The sequence below is a fragment of the Galeopterus variegatus genome, unplaced genomic scaffold (assembly GCF_000696425.1).
Source record: "Galeopterus variegatus unplaced genomic scaffold, G_variegatus-3.0.2 Scaffold3536, whole genome shotgun sequence".
NCBI classification, from domain to species: domain Eukaryota; kingdom Metazoa; phylum Chordata; class Mammalia; order Dermoptera; family Cynocephalidae; genus Galeopterus; species Galeopterus variegatus.
This window is the reverse complement of record NW_007729647.1, coordinates 47,049-67,365: the sequence shown is the minus strand read 5'-3', so window position 1 is coordinate 67,365 and position 20,317 is coordinate 47,049. Positions and strand designations below refer to the sequence as shown.

Sequence of the window (20,317 nt, the reverse complement as noted above, 5' to 3'; positions counted from 1 at the left end):
CCCACTTTGCAGATCAGGAAACTGAGGCTAAAAGCAGTTAGTAAAGCTACCCGATGCCTCTTGGCTGGAAAGTGGCAAAGCCAGGACTCACACCCAGGTTTGCCTGGCTACAAAGCCAGGCTGTTCTCCACCCACTGAGCAGCAAGCCTAGGTCAGCCTGCCAGCCTCCACTCATCTGCTGTAACCTGCCACCCCCACCCAAGCCCAAGCAGGCTCAGGCAGAGGCAATAACCATGAGCAGGGCCAGAGGCCCTACCCAGGAGCAGGCTGGGGCAGCCTGGGTCTCCCTGGTCATGGTGGGGGAGGGTGCTACATGAGTCGGAGCCCAGGGCAGTGGGAGGCCCACAGATGGAGCTGAGGGTGCAGGTTTTCTCCAACCCTGCTCCAGCTTCCATCCTGGGAATCCAGAGGCAGGATTCATGTCCTCCTGAAGAGAGCAGCTCATTAACCCCCACCTTTCTCCACCTTTGCTGGAAAAGCACCAGGGACAATTTCCCTCCCCCAGGTTGGGAGAAGAGGTGTCCATCCTCACCAATGAGAGAACCCCAGGGCACACCTCTCCAGGGATAACCCCTGGAGAAGATCAAGTTCTCGGAAACCCAAGAGTCCTAGGCACCCCCAGTGGAGAATGGAACGAGCGTTGGCATGAGCCAGCAGCCCAGTGCACCAGCCATGAGCATAAGGTGCAGAGTCCTCAAACTCTACTGTACACCCAGATCCCCTGGGGGGCTCGCTAAAATGCGGGTTCTGATTCGGTAGGTCTGGGTGGGGCCTGAGATTCTGCCCATCTGACCAGCTCCCAGGTGTGGAGCTGCTGGGCGATGGATCACGGTGGTAAGGCCCGATGCACGTCAGAATCACCTGGGGAACTAGAACCCAGCTGAGGCCTGGTGCATCCCCAGACCTTCTGCATATCATTGGCATAGGTGCAGCCTGGGCACCTGGACTTTTAAAATCTCATTGGGTGGTTCTAGTGTATAACCTAGCTTGAGAAGCCCTGCCTCATTGTGGGTACTGACAGAAGCCGCTTCCACACGCCCTGAGTAATGGGGGCAGCAGGAGGTGTCACTCCCTTGAGTGGTCATTTCAACCTGGGGAGGGGGCAAAGACAAAGGAGAGGCCCTCCCAGTGTTTAAGCACCTACGATGTGCCGGGCACAGTGCTGTGCCACCTACTCATTTCATCCTGACTGTAACATCAAGAGGCTGGGTACAGTCGCCCCATCCTACAGGTGTGGAAAATGAGGCTCTGAGTAGTGAAGTCCTTTGGCCAAGCTCTCTCAGACAGTAAGTGGCAGAGCCAGGTCTCCAACCCAGGCCTGTCTGACTCCAAGGCCCTGTTTACTCCACTGCGTCTCCCCACCAGGGGAAGGCCTCACAGGGAGGGTGACTTTGGAACTGGGCCCTGAAGGGGGAGTTGGGGGCTAATCCTGATTCCAACGAGCTTCTCCTTTCCAGGCCTTAGTTTCCTCATCTGTATATAAGAGGGGAGACCAGATGGTCTTGAAGACCCTTCCAGTGTTCTGTTCTGTGAGTCCAGCCTCCCAGGTTTCACCAATGCTCCGCTTCTCTCCCCAAAGATATAAAGTACATCGAGGTAACCTCCACCAGATCACGGTGCCACGATGTCTCCCAGCGCTGCTCCAGCCCATCTGTCACCCCGCCCTTCGGCTCCCCGCGCAGTGGCGGCCTCCTCCTTTCCAGAGATGTCCCCCGAGAGACTCGAAGCAGCAGTGAGAGCCTCATCTTCTCTGGGAGCCAGGGCAGAGGGCACCAGCGCCCCTCTCCCCACTCTGGGGGTCCTTCCCCTCACCCTCCATCCTCCCCCAGCATCTCCATCCCTTGCGTGGGAAGCAAGGCCTTGGGCCCTCATGGCTTGGGCTCCCTGCTGGTGGCTTCTCCAGGCTTGGAGAAGGGGCTGGGGGGCCTGGCCCCACACCAGGGCAGCCGGGTCTCTGTGCTGTCAGCCAGCCCAGCATCTGATGTCAGCTACGTGTTCGGAAGGTAAGTTCTATAGCTTCTGACATTGCCACCACAGCACACACACACACATAAGCGCACACACACAGAGATCCTAAAATCATAAAGGGACACCCTGCTCTGTCTGAGCAAAATCTGAGCACACACCAAAACCAAAGGAGTGGATGTTCTTTTTTTTTTTTTTTTTTTTTTTTTTTTTAATGTTGTCAGCACCACGCTCAGCCAGTGAGCAAACCGGCCATCCCTATATGGGATCCGAACCCGTGGCCTTGATGTTATCAGCACCGTACTCTCCCGAGTGAGCCACGGGCCGGCCCTAGGATGCTCTTTTTTATGCCATCACAGCTATTTGGATCTCAAGCAGTCCTTAAGCATTTAGAATATAATTCAATATACAAAAATCTCGATTCTGGGCCGGCCCTAGGATGCTCTTTTTTATGCCATCACAGCTGTTTGGATCTCAAGCAGTCCTTAAGCATTTAGAATATAATTCAATATACAAAAATCTCGATTCATATCTACCTCTTGAGAAAAAAAGAGCCTTGGTATTAATGAGGCTCACCTATATCCTTTTCAGCCCTGGTACAACCCATCTCAAGAATGGATTTTTTTTAAAAACCCAAAACACAGGGATGTCAATAGAACTTGGAGGCCTGAGATGAACCATTTAAGAATGGAAAACCTCCTTCCTCTTTGTTGATGGCAAAACCTAGCAAAGGAGGGAGGCGTTATCTACCAGCATCCCAGCTCAGGGTGAAGTCTCAGGCCTTCTCTACAGGCCTCACAGAAGAACACACACACACACACATTCCATCTACCAGGAAGACCCAATCACAGGACCTCTGTATTCCACACCAACTCCAGAGTCTCTGGCCATGGCAGTCCATGGCAGAAAGACTGGGAATTCCACAGCCATGCCTGCTGGCATGGGCCTCCGAGCCCAGGGAAGTCTGGCTAGATGCAGAGCTGGCCTCCTCCTCTTCCTCCCTGTCCAGCTGCGGAATTCCTTCTGCATCCGCTGTGGACATGGCACATCCCAAGTTCAGCCCGTTGCAGGGCTCTTGGGAGTGGTGGGGTAAGGGGAGCCTGGGGTGACAGCTCAGTCACACCTGTCTGGCCAAAGAGGCAGAGGGAATCCCAACCAGCCTAAGCCCACATGGCCTATAGGAGGTCAGCCATTGGCTACTTTAGATGACCAAAGACCCTACAGTCTGGGGACATTTCTGTATCCTTCAGCATTCCTTTGGGGATCATGGCCATGCCCTTTGCTCAGGGGAGTGGGGAATGGGGTATGCAGTGCTCTATTTGGCCAAAGCCACAGGCGCAAAGATCAGTAGATTCTAGAACCTGGCACTGGCCCCTGAGTGTCCACCTTATACCCTAACACTCTGTCTGTGATCTCTCTCCCCACAGCAGCCAGTCCCTGCTCCACTCCAGCATCTCCAGCCATCAGTCATCTTCTAGGTCCTTGGAAAGCCCAGCCAGCTCTTCCTCCAGCCTCCACAGCCTTGCTTCAATGTCCCTGGGTACGAGACCCAGTGACTTCCAGGCTCCCAGCAACCCGACCTTGAGCACAGGCCGGCCCAGAGCACTCCACTCCCCACCACTGGCCAAAGAGCATGCTAGCAGCTGCCCCCCATCCATCACCAACTCCATGGTGGACATCCCTATCGTGCTGATCAATGGCCACCCAGACCCAGGGTCCCCTCCAGCCCAGCAGACCCCAGGACATCAGGGCTTTGTCCAACCTGGAGCTGCTCCTCCCAGCAACCTCTGCCCGGCCACCAGGAGCCACAGCCAGACCCTGCCAGACGCTCCCTGCACCACATACCCGGAGGGTACGTCGTAAACCGATATCTCAAGCTTTGTAAGGTTTCCCTGGGGGGATGGACAAAGCCCCAGTAGGTTTCTGCAGCAGCCAGTCAACACATTTATTCAGTACCTAGTGTGTGCCTAGCACTGTGCCAGGTAGTGAGGACACACCAATGGACACAGTCTAGAGAGACAAAAACCAAGAAGCACTAGAGAGTAGGGTAAACACAGAGGTAAAGAGATGTTCTAAGTCTTATAGTGCCACAGAAGAAGGAGCGAGTCTTTCAGTCTATAGAACAGAGCAAGTGACATTGAGCTGGATCTGGAACGTAGATAAGAAGAGGCCAGAGAAGGAGGAGAGGGCATTTCTAGCAGAGAGAACAGGGAGTCCACAGTCACAAAGGTGTGGAAGCACAGGGCGTGTTTAGGACAGTTTGGGTGCAGGGTGAGGTCATTGAGAGTAATTTGGAGTCAGATTGGGAAAGGCCTTGAACCTTTCAGAGAGTCTTAAACAGGGTAACGCTAAATGGATCGCTCTGGCAGCTGCGTGCAGACGGGTTGCAGGGGCCTGAGCCAGGGCTGGGCAGTGGGGGTGGAGGAGAGAGGACCGAGCCAGGCAGTGCTTAGGACATTTCAGCAGCAGGCTTGATGACTAACCCGAGGAGAGCGAGGGAGAGCGTCAGTCCCAATTCTGACGTGCATGGATGATGAGAACACAGAGGGGGCAGACGGGGCAATGGAGACAATGCACTCGGATTCAGACAGCTGAAAACCACAAAACAGCTAACACCCTCCTTTCGTAGTCTGTGGCTACAGGCATCCAGAAACAAAAGCAATCAGAACCCACAGCAGTAGACACAGAGGCTAGGCCTTAGTACCCCCTGGGTGCACATCTCCCATGAACAGAGCGCCATGGGCACTGGCCCCTCTCTCCATCCCCGGGCTTCTCGCAGGCATCAGGGTGACTCCCAAGGGGTGTAAGATGTTCACCCTAGCCCGCAGCTCACTCCCACATGCATGTCAATGCAAGCAGAAGAAAATGACACCTCAGGTGTGGCTTTGAATCTGCTCTGATCACCTTCCTAGCACAAATCATTTGCAGATTTTAATAACTTTTTTATAATGAGTTACTCTCAATGGGTCAAAACACACCTCTTCAAATTGAGACCCACTGTTCTCGGCCTTAGGGACCCAGGAAAATGGGCAGTTTGGATCTCAAAGAGCACGTTTACTCAGACTGGTGCTATTCCATCCCGCTTTGTCAATGCCCCAGGATATCTCTAATTATACCCCTGGATCTTATCAAATTCTGCAAAATGTAATCAAAATGAAATTCTTTTGAATTTCATAGGCTAATGGAGAGTAAAAGACCCTCAGAGGTTGTTTAGTTCACTCAGTACCCTCTGGGCTTCAGGAACTGAAACAGTTGTTCCAAATCAGAGTCAAGAATCAAAGCTCCTGACTTCCAGGTGCAGGCACTTCTGTCCAGACCTGCTATTTTCCTCTCCTTCACCTTTTCTTTCATTTTCTTTTCCAAGCCGAATATACCCCTAAGGAACTCCTAGGATTATTAAGGGGAAGGAGAGTGTGAAATCAAACATGATGCATCTGAAAATCCCTTAATTTATCTCTTATTTTGGTTCCCACCGAAATTTAGAGAAACGGTTTCTCTAAATTAGATTTGAGAAACCGTTTCTCGTTAAACTGAGGTTTTATCTATTTGTTTTTGGCTCATTACCAAGGATACAAGGGGACTTCTAAGTCCTAGATGCACCAAGCGCTGGGATTCTTCTGTTTGATTTTGCCTCTTGTAGGCAGTTTGGAGATACAGTGGGGTTGGGTCTGGGGTGGTGAGTCGAATGAGACCTCTGGGCAGAGGAGCGGGGAGGGTCCCCAGCTTTTCCTGGTAGTCATCTCTCAGCTCCCCTCTGTCCAGCCTACAGGGTCCCCCTTCTCTGTTGCCTCCAGGTCCCACGGTGAGTCGAATGAGACCTCTGGGCAGAGGAGCGGGGAGGGTCCCCAGCTTTTCCTGGTAGTCGTCTCTCAGCTCCCCTCTGTCCAGCCTACAGGGTCCCCCTTCTCTGTTGCCTCCAGGTCCCACCAAGGACATGCAGCCCACCATGAAGTTTGTGATGGATACATCTAAACATTGGTTTAAGCCGAGCATCACCCGAGAGCAAGGTAAAAGGAAGCACTGAGTTTCAGGGGACAAGTGGCCCAGGAATCAGGTCTGGGTCCTGCACTCTGCATCAGACAGATGAGACCCTGGTAAAGAAGGGAATGGCAAATAGCAGGCCCAGGGAAGGGGGGTGTCATGCTGACCTCGTGACCTCATGCAGAAATAGGAACTACAGCAAGAATGGTAGAGATTAGACAATAGAAAGGACTTCCTAGGAAAAAGAGGTGATTCGGTAACACCTGCTCTATGAAGACCCTCTGGGGCTAGGGACAGAGGGTGTCCAGTTTGGGTGCTATCTGTCTCTGACCCGAGGATTGTTTCAGCAATCGAGCTGCTGAGGAAGGAGGAGCCAGGAGCTTTCATCATAAGGGACAGTTCTTCGTACCGAGGCTCCTTCGGCCTTGCCTTGAAGGTGCAGGAGGCCCCCGCATCTGCCCAGAACCAAGCAGGTATGCACCTGTCTCTGCTCTCTAGGTGCCTCTCTGAGACAATGGGGCGTTCTAGTCCTGGCTGTGATGATAGTTTTCAGGGTGACTTTGGGCCACCCCCTTAACGGTAACAACTCTTGGGAGGAGGGTCCACTTCAGCACTCTCCCAGAGCCCTCCAGCACCAAGACACCAGGGAAAGCTCCTTTCACAGTACTCCTGAGTTGCCTCTGCCTTCCCAGGTACCCACATTCCCTGCTCTACCCTCGTGATGAGAAGAGAAGGAGGAAGGTCCCAGCCCCTCCCCAGGCTGCTCTCATCTGGGTACCCACCTCTGTCCAGACCAATTCATCTCCAGTGTGATGGCTTATCACATGTGTAATAGCTCATCACGCATGTGTGAGGTAGCTCAGCACGTGCTTTCCCATGATCTCACATGCTCATTTGGTAACCTGACATACACTTCTGGGGCATCCACCAGGCACCCAGCACCATATTAGGCACCAGGGATACAAAGGAGTCAGACACAGTCACCACCTCACTGGGGAGAGAGATGAAAACAGATCATCCCAGCAGGGGGTGCCTGGGTAACAGTCCCTCACTTACACCCCAGAATTGTACCTCTCACTTAACAGATGAGACTCTCAGAGTTAATGACCTCAGGACAATTAAGTGATAGAGCAAGGATGAAAACCCAACCTTGTGTGCTTTACACTACGCCTCACTGTCAAAATAAGAAAGTGACCTCTGGGGTGGGTGCTGGTTATCAGAAAGCCTTGGGAGAGGCAATGAGCCCAAATGAGGAAGGAGGCTATGGGCATGGGGGGAGAATCAGAAGGGCATTGTTCACCCCCCCGGGCCATCCTGGCAGAAGCAGGGATGATCTGGCAAATAACAGCACCTGGGATGGGTGGGCAGAGGGAGAGAGAAACCAGACTGAAGAGCTGATATTTGATCTAAACAGTAATTAAGAAACACCCCTGATAACTCTTGACCAAGAGAAAGGTTTTCTAAAGGGGGAATTACTGGACACAGAAGCCTTTGAGCAAATGTGCTGGCACCTCCTTTGTGGGAGGCCTTGGAAACAGCACCCGTACCTGCAAAGGCAGGGGGATGGACAAGATAACCTTTGGATGGAGCAGAGGAGGTGGGTCAGGGAGTGCACTGGTCAGCGTTTGGCTGACTCTGGGCTCTGGAACTCCCAACCGCATGTACTCTCTCTCCTTGCTCTGTCCAGGCGAGGACAGCAGTGACCTAATCCGACACTTCCTCATCGAGTCTTCCGCCAAAGGCGTGCATCTCAAAGGAGCAGACGAGGAGCCCTACTTTGGTGAGCCTCCCCAGCCTCCAGGGCCCCGGGTGGGGAAGGGGCTCCACCCTTCTGAGCTGTGAGGGTGGGCTGCGGGAGCCCTGCTAATGCAGGATGGCCTGTCTGCCTCCAGGGAGTCTCTCTGCCTTCGTGTGCCAGCATTCCATCATGGCCCTGGCCCTGCCCTGCAAGCTCGCCATCCCGCAGAAAGGTGGGTTTGGGCCCCAAGGAGGCAATGTCAGGGCGCCGGACCTTTTTGTTCTCAGTAGAAAGTCTCCCAGTGGTCAATTCTTCCTTGTTTATGGATTATTTCATTGTCACGGTTAAAAGTGCATGCTCTGGGGGCCTGCCCGTGGCTCACTCGGGAGAGTGCGGTGCTGATAACACCAAGGCCACGGGTTCGGATCCCATATAGGGATGACCGGTTGGCTCACTGGGTGAGCGTGGTGCTGACAACACCAAGCCAAGGGTTAAGATCCCCTTACCGGTCATCTTTTAGAAAAAAAATAAATAAATAAAATAAATTTAAAAAAAAAAAAAAAGTGCATGCTCTGGAGTTAGCCAACATCTCCACCTCCTAGCTGTGAGCATTCAAGAGTGTTGACCTCTCTGAGCCTCAGTTTTCTCATCTATAAAATGGGCGCAATCATCATCATACCTACATGTAGGATTGGTGTGCAGATTAAGTAGATAGCTCAAGCAAGGTGCAATGATTGGCACAGAATAGATGTTTGACAAATAGCAGCTTTCTTTAAGAGGATAAAACGAATCAGTTTAGAGAGGTTTCTTTTTCCAGGTCAGACACGTACTGAGCACTCACCCACCCATTCACGCCTCACTACAACCTTGTCAAGCACATATTGCTGTTATCATCCCCATTTCACAGATGAGAAAATGAGAGTTCTAAGCATTAAGGAACTCACCCAAAGGTGCACAGAGGCCGACGTCAAACCCAGATCAGCAAGCCCTGTCCAGGGTGTACAGCCCAGCTGCACCCCAGACAGAGTAGGTCATCTCAGGAGTGTCCAGAAGGGGTGTCTCTGGGAGAGGAGTTGGGGGGGGCCTGGTAGGGTGATGGTAAGAGCCCCCCTACTTTCTGCAAAGAAAGGTCTGGGCTTGGGATGGGATCCCAAAGAAGTGAGAAGGTCATGGGCCTGTGAGGACAGAGTCATGGCCACAGTCTGGGGGCTGGGGGGTGTGGATCAAAGACTTGCAGGTTGGGCATTTGGGGAGCCCAAAGTGGCTTCCATTTGCTTAATTACAGTAATCACACCTGGTTTCTCAGACAAGTCACTTCCTGGAGGTGGGGGTGGAGGTGGGAGATGTTCAAAGGGATTAATGAGCTGTTCCTATGAGAGGTCCGTTCATTCCACCCCTTGGGGCCTGTTCCTTTGCCTCGGCTCAGAACTGGGAGGTGCCAACGGGGCCTCAGACTCCTCTACGGACAGCCCAGCCTCCTGCCTGAAGAAATCGGCAGGTGAGTGGTTTGGGGGGAGGCGCCACGGTTGGCTGTAGCCCCAGCGGCACTTTCCAGCCCTGCACATATGCGTGTTCCTATGAGAGGTCCGTTCATTCCACCCCTTGGGGGCCTGTTCTTTTGCCTCGGCTCAGGACTGGGAGGTGCCGACGGGGCCTCAGACTCCTCTACGGACAGCCCAGCCTCCTGCCTGAAGAAATCGGCAGGTGAGTGGTGTGGGGGGAGGCGCCACGGTTGGCTGTAGCCCCAGCGGCACTTTCCAGCCCTGCACATATGCGCACACACACACAAGCCCACACATGTTTCCCATCACAGCTTTGTTTCTGCCTCCATAACAAGGTGCCACGTCTCTCCCCCTGTCCCCTCAACAAGGGGATGAGAGGCTGCAGGCACTGGGCCAGCAGGGAGGTGGAGCTTGGGGTGGGGCTTGGCAAGGCTTACACCCCACCCTGCACACACATGGGGACATGCATACATACTAGAGTCTCTCTGGGTCTGGGTACCTGCCCTGGAGGGGGTCTCGAGGTCTGAAGTCCTCTGTGGGGTATCAGGTCTGAGTCCGGGGGGTTTCAACACAGGAAAGGTCCCTCCCCCCACTTCCAGGGGCCAGGCACAGATCAGCACATCTCAGTGACAGCTTCTCCTCTGTGCCCCTGAGCACACCCCTCCCCTCCCCAGCCTTGTCTTCTCTCCCTACTCTCCTTGGAGGGCCAGGGGCCAGGGCAATGCAAAGGAACAAATCCCAAAGTCCTCTGGGGTTGGCCTCAGATTGCAGTCACCTATGCACTCCCAGCCTGTTTTGTGGCTCAACGAGGAGCCTCACGGGATTCCTGAAAAAGAAAGGCACCCTACTCCCCTCGCTCTGGGCAGAGGGAAGACCTGGGCCCAGGGATCCCTGCCCATCACGTGGATCCTGGCTGTGGCCCCAGCATGGTGTCTCCATCCCACAGGCTGCCATGCCCTGTACCTGAGCTCTGTGAGCGTGGAGACCCTGACCGGAGCCCTGGCTGTGCAGAAGGCCATCTCTACCACCTTCGAGAGGGATGTCCTTCCCACTCCCACCATGGTCCACTTCAAAGTCACCGAGCAGGGCATCACCCTGACCGACGTCCAGAGGAAGTAAGGGCCTTCCCTTGCCCTGGGGCTGTGGAGCCAGGCGGAGCAGAGCTGGAGGGGGTGGCTGAGACAGTCTTGGATCAGTGATGAAGGCAGAGTTCAGGGTCCTGGACCCAGTGAGTGTCTCCAGGCAAGTTCCCTGCCTTCCCTGGGCCTCACTACTGCTAAAGTCCCCCTTCATCATGACTGAGGGAGATAGAATTAACTAGAATTCATTAGGTGCTGATTAAGTCTGCACCCACTGATGGAAAATCTTCCTTAGGCCAGACTCCGGCTGACCGCTGCAACAGAGTGGAATGAGGCCACTCCTTCCCCAGGCTCAGGGATCCACACTCCAGCAGGGCTCTGATCCTGGGCAGGGCACTTTGTGGGGGGGAGCAAGAGAGGACCAAGGTGTAATTCCTATTAAAAAGTTAAGTGGCACGGCGAGGGGGTCGGTAGAAACCAGCACATGCAGAGCACAAGGCAGACGCACTCGGTGAGAGGAGAGAAACATGGGCAGGTGCTCAGGGCCCCACAGTGGGACAGGTCACGCGGTGGTAAGGGGGTCCGCCTCGGAGGCTTCCTGGAGGAGGACAGGGAATCAGAGCTTGGGGACCCGGAGATGATGGATGGAGGGCATGGGCTGGGGTGGCTCTCACCAGCTTCCCCTCTCTCCCCACCTCCTCCCAGGGTGTTTTTCCGGCGCCATTACCCCCTCATCACCCTCCGCTTCTGTGGCATGGACCCTGAGCAACGGAAGTAAGTTCAAGGCTGGACCAAACTAAGAAGCCCATCCAGGATCTAGCAGCCCACCAAGGTGTCCTGCTGACTCTGGGACTGGGATTGCAGGGAGCGCCTGTGATCCCCAAGGGGTCAGAGTGACAGACAAGAGGAGGGTGGGGCAGAGCACAGGTGGGGACACTGCCAGCCACTCTCCCCTGCTGACTGGCCAGAGTCCTGTGGAATGGAGCACAGCCTCGTCACTCACTCTGTCCGTGTTCTTTTCCCACAGGTGGCAGAAGTACTGCAAGCCCTCCCGGTAAGGGCTTCCATCCGCTCAGTCGCCTAAGTGGTGTCCCTGTGGCAGGGGCCCAGACCCAACCAGGGGAGGGAGTTAAAGAGGCAGGGAGGCCCCATCCTGACCTTCAGAGCCCATGGTGTACATGGGGACACAGGCCCCGGTCCTCAGGGAGCTCCCAGTCTGACAGGAGAGACTTTGTCCCTGCCATCAAAGAGCCTCCAGTCTGATGGGGCAGACTGAGCCTGAGAGTCCGCAGTCTTATGTAAGAGGCACAGGCCGTAACCTCAGGAAGCCTCAATCTATAGGGACGCCCCAGTCTGAGAGTCCAGATACATCCTAGCCCTCAGGGAGCTTCCGCGATAACGGGAATACACAGGCCCTGTCCTCAAGGAGCCCCCATTCAAGATGAAGGAAACCCAGAGCTTGAACTGGGGATATCCCAGTCTCACAAGAGAGTCACCTCCATCCTTCAGAGAGCCCCCATTATAATGAGATGCTGGAGCCAGTTGGCCGGGGGAGGGACAGAGAGAAGGTGGAGTAAACTGAGTGCCTCACCCCCCTGCCACCCCACTCCCATCAGCCTGAAATCTCCCCTGGCCCCACCTCTCACTCAGACTGCCCTTTCCCACCAGGATCTTCGGGTTTGTGGCCAAGAGCCAGACGGAGCCCCAAGAGAATGTGTGCCACCTCTTTGCGGAGTATGACACGGCCCAGCCAACCTCTCAGGTCATCAGCCTGGTGACTGCTCTGCTGCAGGACGCAGAAAGGATATAGGAGGAGGGCACCTGCCTGTGCATCTTCCCAGATGTCTCAAGGGGCTTGCCCAAGAGCCCACCTCCACCCCCTGAACAAGGATCTTGTGGCCACGCTGACAGACCAACCTATTGAACTAGAGGAGAATAGGATCAAGTTGAAACTCTGGAACCTGCTGTGAAGTTTAGCAACAACCTTCATCTAGATCCCCCTGGGACTCAGTTTCCTCAACCGTAAGAAGAAGACCATAGACAGGTTCTGTTCTTTTCAGACTTTGGTGGGTATTTTGAAGATGCTCTGTGATTCTGAAGCGTACTCACATGTGAGGACCCCTGCATGAAAATACCCCCGTGGCCCCTCTGACTCCATCAGCCTGGATGCTACCAACACAGCAGCCTGAGCCTCTTTCATGGCAAACAGCAGGCGCGGGGGTCAGGACCCACAGGGTTCTTGCCCTGAGGTTGGTGATAGAATGCCAGGATTGAGGACAAAGGGGGGATGAACAGACTCTATTTCCCTCTCTATCTGTCCCTTTCTCCACTTTCCTGATGGCATTTTGGATCCACCTGCCCAAGATTCTGCAGGTCAACAGGGCTGAGGTTGTTGGGGCAGCTTAGCAGCGGGGAACGTATCCCCGTGGTCAGAGAAGACCCAGCTGTTCTCACATTCTTGGTGTCTAGTCCCCACCCCCCAGCAAATGAGTATCAGCCCATCTTTTCTCTCAGATTCTTGGTAAGCAAGTGTGTCCCACAGCTGGTGTCACCGCTGCCTTAGCATTGCATGTATAAGCCACACCTGGAGAATGGAAGCAGAGAGACCTGGTTCTCTAAAGTAGACATAAGGGCCATTTCTCTGTGCTTCTCCCTCAGCTCCACTCTTGCTCAGTCTCTGTGCCCCCACACACGTGCGCGCATGCACGCGCGCACACACAGACCCCTCTACAGCTGTGTGCTGCCAACTGGCCTCACAGCCACATGGGGGCAGCAGAGAGTCGAGAATGCCAAGAGGAAGCATCCCAAGGGGCCTGGAGGAGTCCAGCGTCCTTCCCGCCCCACCTCCACCCCCACCCAACCCCCAGAAGCTGGAATCGTTCATCTAGCAGGCCTGGGTTCCTAAGGAAACCACACCATGCGGGTGGAAGAAGGAGACTCAAGGAAGAAGCCCACTCTGCCCCCTCCCAGCAGCTAACCCTGCCAGAGCATCATTATCTTTGGCCACAGTTGGGCCAGACAGCCTATGATTTCAACCCAGGAAACCAAACGACTGGAGCAGCCCTGGGCTGGTGGGAGAGGCTGAGACCAGCCCACCCAGCTCCAGCCTGTGGTCAGGCACTGCCCCACCCCCACAGTCTGCAGAACGTTAGACAAGGCTCTCAAGGTCACTGTGCCCCGTCCCAGCCTAGGGGCTGACAGAGTCCCTCATATACTCACAGGTGCCTGTGCAACACCCATCATGAAAAATAAAGTGTCTGTCTTTGCACAACAGTTGGTTCTGAAGCATTAGGGTCATCCCCTCATAGAGGAAGACCTGTACAGAGCAGGGGAACTGACTTGTCAGGCAGTGGCATGTCTTAGAGAAAACCAGGTATGCCACACTCCCTCTCACATCTCTGACCACAGCAGCATAGGCTCAATTGGCTTCCACTTCAGAAACCACCACTTAAACAGCTATGTCTCCCACATGCCCAACACATGACCCGTTCCCTGCCACTCTGCCAGGAAAACAAAAGGACTGGGGTCTTCCTTGTATCCCAGGGCCTAAGATGAGTGCATGCAGCACCCTGACAGGTCCCAAGTTCTCACTCAGGCTCCCTGAGGGGTGAGGAGAGGCCGGTGAAAATGAGCAGCTCAAGGGGAGCTGGCAGAGTCTCCCAGGAGCTGGCAGGTTCACCCAGATGATCCCTGAGCCACCAACTCAGTCCTAAGGAATTGGACAATGGCTCCTTCATCCCTCTCCAGGCCTGGGGAGTTCCACCCAAGCTTCTGCTAGCGAGCAGTCCTCCCTTCCCCCCAGACCTGCTCCAGACCCTGCTGCAGCTTGGGATCTAAGGTCGGCATGCCACAAGAAGGTCTCACCGAGCAGTGCAGGAGGGGGCCGCAGGAGTATCAGCTTTCCTACAGAGCCTTAGGAATGGCACAGCCCCTCCTGTTTGGGCTGAGCTATGTGACCCAGTGACAGGGGCTGCCCCAGAGAGCCTATAAAAAGACCTTCCCAATGGCCTTGAACCACTATGGGGTAGACCCTGCCTCCCTTCCCAATGCCCAACTGCAGTTCTAGACTGGGGCTCCTCTCAGCCCCCAGCCCTAGACCCCCTCGGCCAGCTGCAGACAGAGTCCACGCATGTGATCATCTCTGCTGTGTTTGCCATAGCTCAGCTTTCCTCCGGGAAGATTTAGCAGAGAACTTGACTTGGACTTTTGCTGACAGGCAGAGCAGCCAGCCCAGCAAGCCAGCCCAGAGGGCTGGAGGGCAGAGGGGAGGAAGGACAGCCATTGAGCCAGGAGCAGGGAAGGGAGGGGTCTTCACACCCACACAGGGACACCCCAGGGGTTTTCTTTTTTTTTTTTTTTTTAATTGGAAAGAGAAAAGTTTATTAACTCACCTAAAAACAAAACTAGCGGGCCGAGCCAGTGGCGCACTTGAGAGAGTGTGGTGCTGGGAGCGCTGGAGCGCAGCAGCGCTCCCACCGTGGGTTCGGATCCTATATAGGGATGGCCGGTGTGCTCACTGGCTGAGCGCGGTGCTACCAGTCTCAAAAAGGACAAAAAAATAAAATAAAATAAAATAAATAAAAAATTAAAAAAATAAAACTAGCTATTAAACTCATGTACTATTGCTTAAAGAATACTTACAGAACTGTCTCACCTCAATGTTTCTTTGCAAAAGAAGTAGAAATCAATAGTCCATAGATACACTTGAAGAAATAATGCTCCAATAAACAATATATTTATTACTTTTGCTACATTTCCTTCATGTTGTAAATTTTGTAGAGCGTCATGCATGAATTAATTGTCATGAGGCATTTCATATTGCAGATTTATAGGATTGCACCATAGTGTGAGTTTTCACATGACTTTCAAAGTATTTGTTAAAATTTTTAAATTTCCCGTATTTTGGAAACGAATGAAGTTTCAATCCAGTGTGCATTCATACATGTTTTTGTCAGTCTATAAGTCAACTGAAGGCTTTTCCACAACCTTACACTTAGCATTTTTATCCAGTATGTATTTTTTCATGCTTTTGAAAAGAACTGGAACAAGTGAAAGCTTTACCACGTTGTTTTAAGTCAGAGGGTTTTTCTTCAGTGTGAGTTCTATTATGTTTTCAAAAGGAACTGGACTGACTGAAGCCTTTCCCACATTCCTTACCTTCACAGGGCTTTTCCCTAGTGTGAGTCCTTTTGTGGCTTTGAAATGAAGTGGGGCAGCCAAAGACTTTCCCACATACCTCGCATTTATAAAGTCCATCCCCAGTGTGTTATTGGGGCTCCTTTGGATACTTCTGAGAGAAATGAAGGCTTTCCCACATTTTTTACATCATAAGATTTCTCTCCAGTATGAGGTCTTTCATGAATTTGATAGGAGTGGAGGTAAGTGGAGTCTTTCCTACATTGTTCATGTTTACATGGCTTTTCTCCATATTTCTGATTCTCATATGCTTTAGGTCCAGCATGAGACAGGCTGTTGCCTAGTAAAGGGTGAACGATGCATGCAGACTTTTTCACACAAACTACATTCACATGGTTTAACTCTAGGAGTACTTTTTTTGTTCAGATTAAGATTTGGTATCTGAATGAAGGTTTCTCCACAATGATGGCTTTCTCTACGTTCACTAACTCAGTCTACAATATGATTGCTTAGATTTCTGCTGTGATTTTTGTACCGATCTTCAAAGTTCTGGACTTCCCATTTTTTTCCTACAGAAGCCAAGTTTGTAAAGATTTCCCCCATGACATCTCTTAGAGTTTTTTCTGGGGATGATGCAGCATAGCTGGTGAAGTTGACAGCCACATCCTCAAAAGCCACTGTGTCCATTTCCCAGCTTCCAGGTGGCATCCTCCCTATGGTTCCTGTGGTCACTGCAGAGCACAGTGTGACAGAGGCTGTGGCAGGACCACCTGAGGTCATTAGAGGCAGGTGAGACATGCTGACATGCTGTGCAATAAGGAGCAACATCCATGCATCTTTGTGGAGTGACTTCCCCCACCCCAGGAGTTTTCTCTCCAGGAACTTCCAGGCCTTGTGGCCCTTGGGGCCTCCACCCTGCCTCAGTGTCTCCCTTCCCCAGATTTTCCATGCCTCCCATCCTTTCTCCATCTCTAACACACTTACCCCACCCTCTCACCCTCCCTCACTTTCCCTCTCCCACTTCCTCCCTCTCCTTCCTTGCCCTTTCCCCTCAACATGTCTCCTCCACCCACCCAAGCCCATGCTCTCTCTTTACAGAAAAACCTTCCCTCCCTCTTGCTCTTTTCCAATTTAATTCCCTTGCCCCTTTGTCCCAGGTGGCTGGACCCACAGCAAAGTCCGGCTGCTGCTGGAGTTGATGAGGAGGGAGGAAGGCAGTCCCCTGCACTGCCAGGAACTTCCCAAAACTCAGATTCCCACTTCCATAAACACTGCCACCCCTCTGACTGCAAAGCCACCAACCTCTCCACTCCCCCAACTGACCCGCCACCTCCCCACACGCATGTCCTCTTGGGGCGAGGCTGCTCACCTCTGCTATTTCATCTTCAGCCTCTGGTCCTTAACTCTTCTGCCCTCCAATAGCCTGAAGGCCGAGACCAGGGCAGGGGTTGGGAGTTCAGGGCTTCTAACCCAGTGGCTGCTGCTTTGATTCATGCAACAAATGTTTCTGGTCACATGCTTTGTTTGTGTGAACCAGGAAAACAGATAAATAGGACAGTGTTATAACAGAGGTATGTAAATGCCATGCAGGGCTGGCAGGAAGTGTAGAAATGGGAAAGATAAACTTACCCACTTAGAAGATTGAGGGCAATGCTACCAAGGAGATAACATTCGAGTTGGATCTTCAAGGATGAATAGGAGTCTGGCATGCAAAGAGGAGGAGGAACCAACTTTTATTGGGGAGGGAGGACTCCTATGTGTTAAGAGCAACGTGAGGCACATTATATATATCTAATCTCATTTTATCATTTTACAGATTAGGAAACTGAGGCTCACAGGATTACTTGCACACACTCATCTACCCTGTAAATGACAGAGTAACAGGATTTCAAGTCCATGCCCACTCTATTGCCCCAGCATTTACAGACAAGTAGACAGACAAATTTGTGTGTGAAGCACACAGGTATAAAAAGGTGTATCATGGGCCGGCCCGGTGGCGCACTGCTACAGTGCACCGCTTGGGAGCACGGCGGCGCTCCCGCCGAGGGTTCGGATCCCACATACAGACCGGTTCCCACTCACTGGCTGAGCAAGGTGCGGGAGCAGCACTGAGGGTTGCGATCCGTTGCCGGACACGAAAAAAGACAAAAAAAAAAGGTGTGTCATGTTCAGTGTGGGTAAAGTATATGGTCCCCAAAGGAGTAGGTGAGAGATAAAGCAGAGGAAAGAGTCAGGAGCAGGATCATCAAGCACCTTGGGTGCCAGCAGAGAATGTCTAGGCAGTAAATGTTTGGTGAATGAATGAATGAGGTTGTACTCAGGACCACTGTATACAGTTGTACAGGTTGTGCAATGCACAATTTTACCTAACAACCTGCTTGGACTTCATCCTGTAGGTAATGGGGAGACATCAGAGGCTTTTCATCTGAGAAGTAACTGACCAGATTTGTGCATTAGAAGTATGGCTGTCAGGGTAGGAGACCAGATCTGAGGCCTGGGTTGGGGAGAAGGGTACTGGGATGAGGAAGCTGTGAGAATACGGAGTTCAGACCAGGAGAAAGAAAAAAACCTAAGAAGATGCGCTCCCACCCCAAGACAGGCTGGGGCAGGATCTTGATCTGTGTCTGCTTGATCTGGGTCTGCATCTTTTGTTCTCTCTGAGCTTGGAAGGACCATGTGAGAAAGAGCAGGACAGGGACCCCCCTCCACCCTTGTATTTATCAGTCTTCTCAGGGTGCGATAACAAAATACCATAGACTGGGTGGCTTAAACAACAGAAATTTATTTTCTCACAGTTCTGGAGGCTGGAAGTCCAAGATCAGGGTGTCTGCATGGTCAGGTTCTGGTGAGGGCTCTCTTCCTGGCTTGCAGACGGCTGCCTTCTCACTGTGTGCTCACGTGGCCTTTCCTCTGTGTGTGCGTACATGGAGAGAGAGAGATCTCTCTCTTCCTCTTCTTACGAGGTCATCAGTCCTATTGGATTGGGACCCCACCCTTATGACCTCATTTAACCTTAATTACTTCCAAAAAGCCCTACTTCCAAATAGTCACACTGTGGGTGAGGGCTTCAACATGCGCATTTTGGGAGAACACGATTCAATCCATAGCACCCCTCCATGCATGGCCCTGCCTCAGCCATGTTCTCACCACCACCACCACCCCCAGTGCTGCAGGCTGGAGCCCTTAGGCCCAGGAAATTAGACCCTCTTCTTCCCAACTCTGTGCTCTTGGAGCTAGCCAGGGGCTTGTTGTGTAACTCTCTGTTTCCTGGAAGGCATCTCAGTGTTCACCTCTCTCCCTCTGGATCCAGCCAAGGGGAGCAAGCAGGGCCTGGCTGGGAGCAGGCCTTGGAGGCAGGGAAATGAGCCAGGAGGAGAGAACCAGAGAGAGAACGAGGAGGGGGAGGAGGAGAAGGAGAATGACACCCACTCGCTCATTTACACATTCAACAAATACGGGCTGCGCTCCCCTGTGAACAGTGCGGAATTAAGCAGGCAAGGGCTGGGCAGGAGGTGGGGGAGGGGTCTGTGTGTGCCCCAGGGAGCAATGTTCCCTCCTCTGAGCGTTGAGAGTTGACACTCCATGAACACTGAAATGGAACATATCCTTCATTCGTCCCGCCCCCACCTACACAAACACACATTTCCCTCTTCTGCATCAAGAATTAGAAGCCCGGGTGGTTGGGCAGATCTGGGTGGCAGGTCCCCTCTGCCACTGACTAGCTGCATGGTTTTGGGCACATCACTTCTCTGGGCATTGAACCTCAGCATCCTCAATTGTAATACCCATCTCGCAAAATTAAGACTGTAAGAAGCCTAAAAAATAGAACAGACATGAATGCGCCTCGTAGCCTACGGAACCCTGTACAAATGTTCCTTATGAGAAGGATCCCACTCTTGTGGCTCTTTCCTGTAGAGCTTAATACACACCAAGCACTGTGCCACCAGGACGGCAGCTCCATGAAGAAGCTCCAGCACGTAGAACGCCCCTGATCTCCAGTACCTAGAACAGTGCCTGGCACATGTGTGGCCTGCAGTATCCATTAGAAGCTTTGCCATATGTTGTCTCACTTAATCTTGACAATCACCACTACATAAGTACCATTATTTAACCTCATTTGATGGATTTAGAACTGTATATTAGAAGATTAGGTAAATTCCCCAAGGTCTACCCATAATAAGGGTAGAATGGGATTTGACCCAGGCAAGCCAGACCCAAACCCATGGTGGCGATGCTGACAATGGTGATGGAGGTGACAGCAGACATTTGGAGCTCACTGAGCCAGAGGTCATCAAATCCAATCCCCTGCCTCCACGCATGCCAGGACAGGGTTGTCGGCCCCTCCTCCTGGTGTCTCTGCCAAACCCCTCTTCTCCCGTCAGGGGCTAGGTCCTCCCCCACCTCAGTCCCTAGCCTCAGGCTGCTCAGGATACTGAAAAAGTCACCCCTCTCTCTTTCTGCCTGGAAGCTGGCTCATCTCCTCAGTAATCTCCCACCCAGAATCTTCCATCAGGACCAAGGATCAAAACCAAAAGCTCCAAGCAAATTCATCTTCTCCTGCAGGGCCAGCAACCACCCCTGCCAGGACAAGCCTCCTGCATAGACGCCCCATACAAGACCAGAGACGCCTTCTTGGGAAAAACAGAGAACCCCAGGAAACCCACCAGCTACTGTGGGCAAATGGGATAGAGAGAGGGAAAGGCAGAGAAACAGAGAGAGAAGGAGGAGGAAATAAAACACAGACGAAAAAATGACTGGCACGACCCAGAGAAGCAGACCGAGAGGAAAGGCATCCAGGAAGAGGGAAACCAGAGAAAACAAGGCTGGAGGACAGGAGGCCCAAACCAAGGCAAATCTAAGAAAACATTCCCTCTCCGAAAATGGAGAAATAGGGCTTCTAGGTGCCAAGGGTACAG

The 20,317-nt window shown here is 52.7% G+C and overlaps 1 protein-coding gene and 1 pseudogene across 1 annotated transcript in view; one reads left to right on the top strand and one right to left on the bottom strand.

Moving 5' to 3' along the window:
- Positions 1–12,987, top strand: part of TNS4 (tensin 4) — an 18,930-nt gene extending 5,943 nt beyond the window's left edge. Inside the window, exons 2-12 of the mRNA XM_008585351.1 lie at positions 1,580–2,003; positions 3,393–3,817; positions 5,886–5,972; positions 6,294–6,419; positions 7,634–7,726; positions 7,839–7,916; positions 9,111–9,182; positions 10,133–10,301; positions 10,971–11,039; positions 11,293–11,319; positions 11,934–12,987. Of these exons, the coding sequence (XP_008583573.1) occupies positions 1,580–2,003; positions 3,393–3,817; positions 5,886–5,972; positions 6,294–6,419; positions 7,634–7,726; positions 7,839–7,916; positions 9,111–9,182; positions 10,133–10,301; positions 10,971–11,039; positions 11,293–11,319; positions 11,934–12,075 (1,712 nt within the window). The 3' untranslated portion in view covers positions 12,076–12,987. The remainder of the gene's footprint in view (positions 1–1,579; positions 2,004–3,392; positions 3,818–5,885; positions 5,973–6,293; positions 6,420–7,633; positions 7,727–7,838; positions 7,917–9,110; positions 9,183–10,132; positions 10,302–10,970; positions 11,040–11,292; positions 11,320–11,933) is intronic.
- Positions 12,988–15,890: 2,903 nt separating this feature from the next.
- On the bottom strand, positions 15,891–16,109 carry LOC103600990 (annotated as a pseudogene).
- Positions 16,110–20,317: the final 4,208 nt, after the last annotated feature.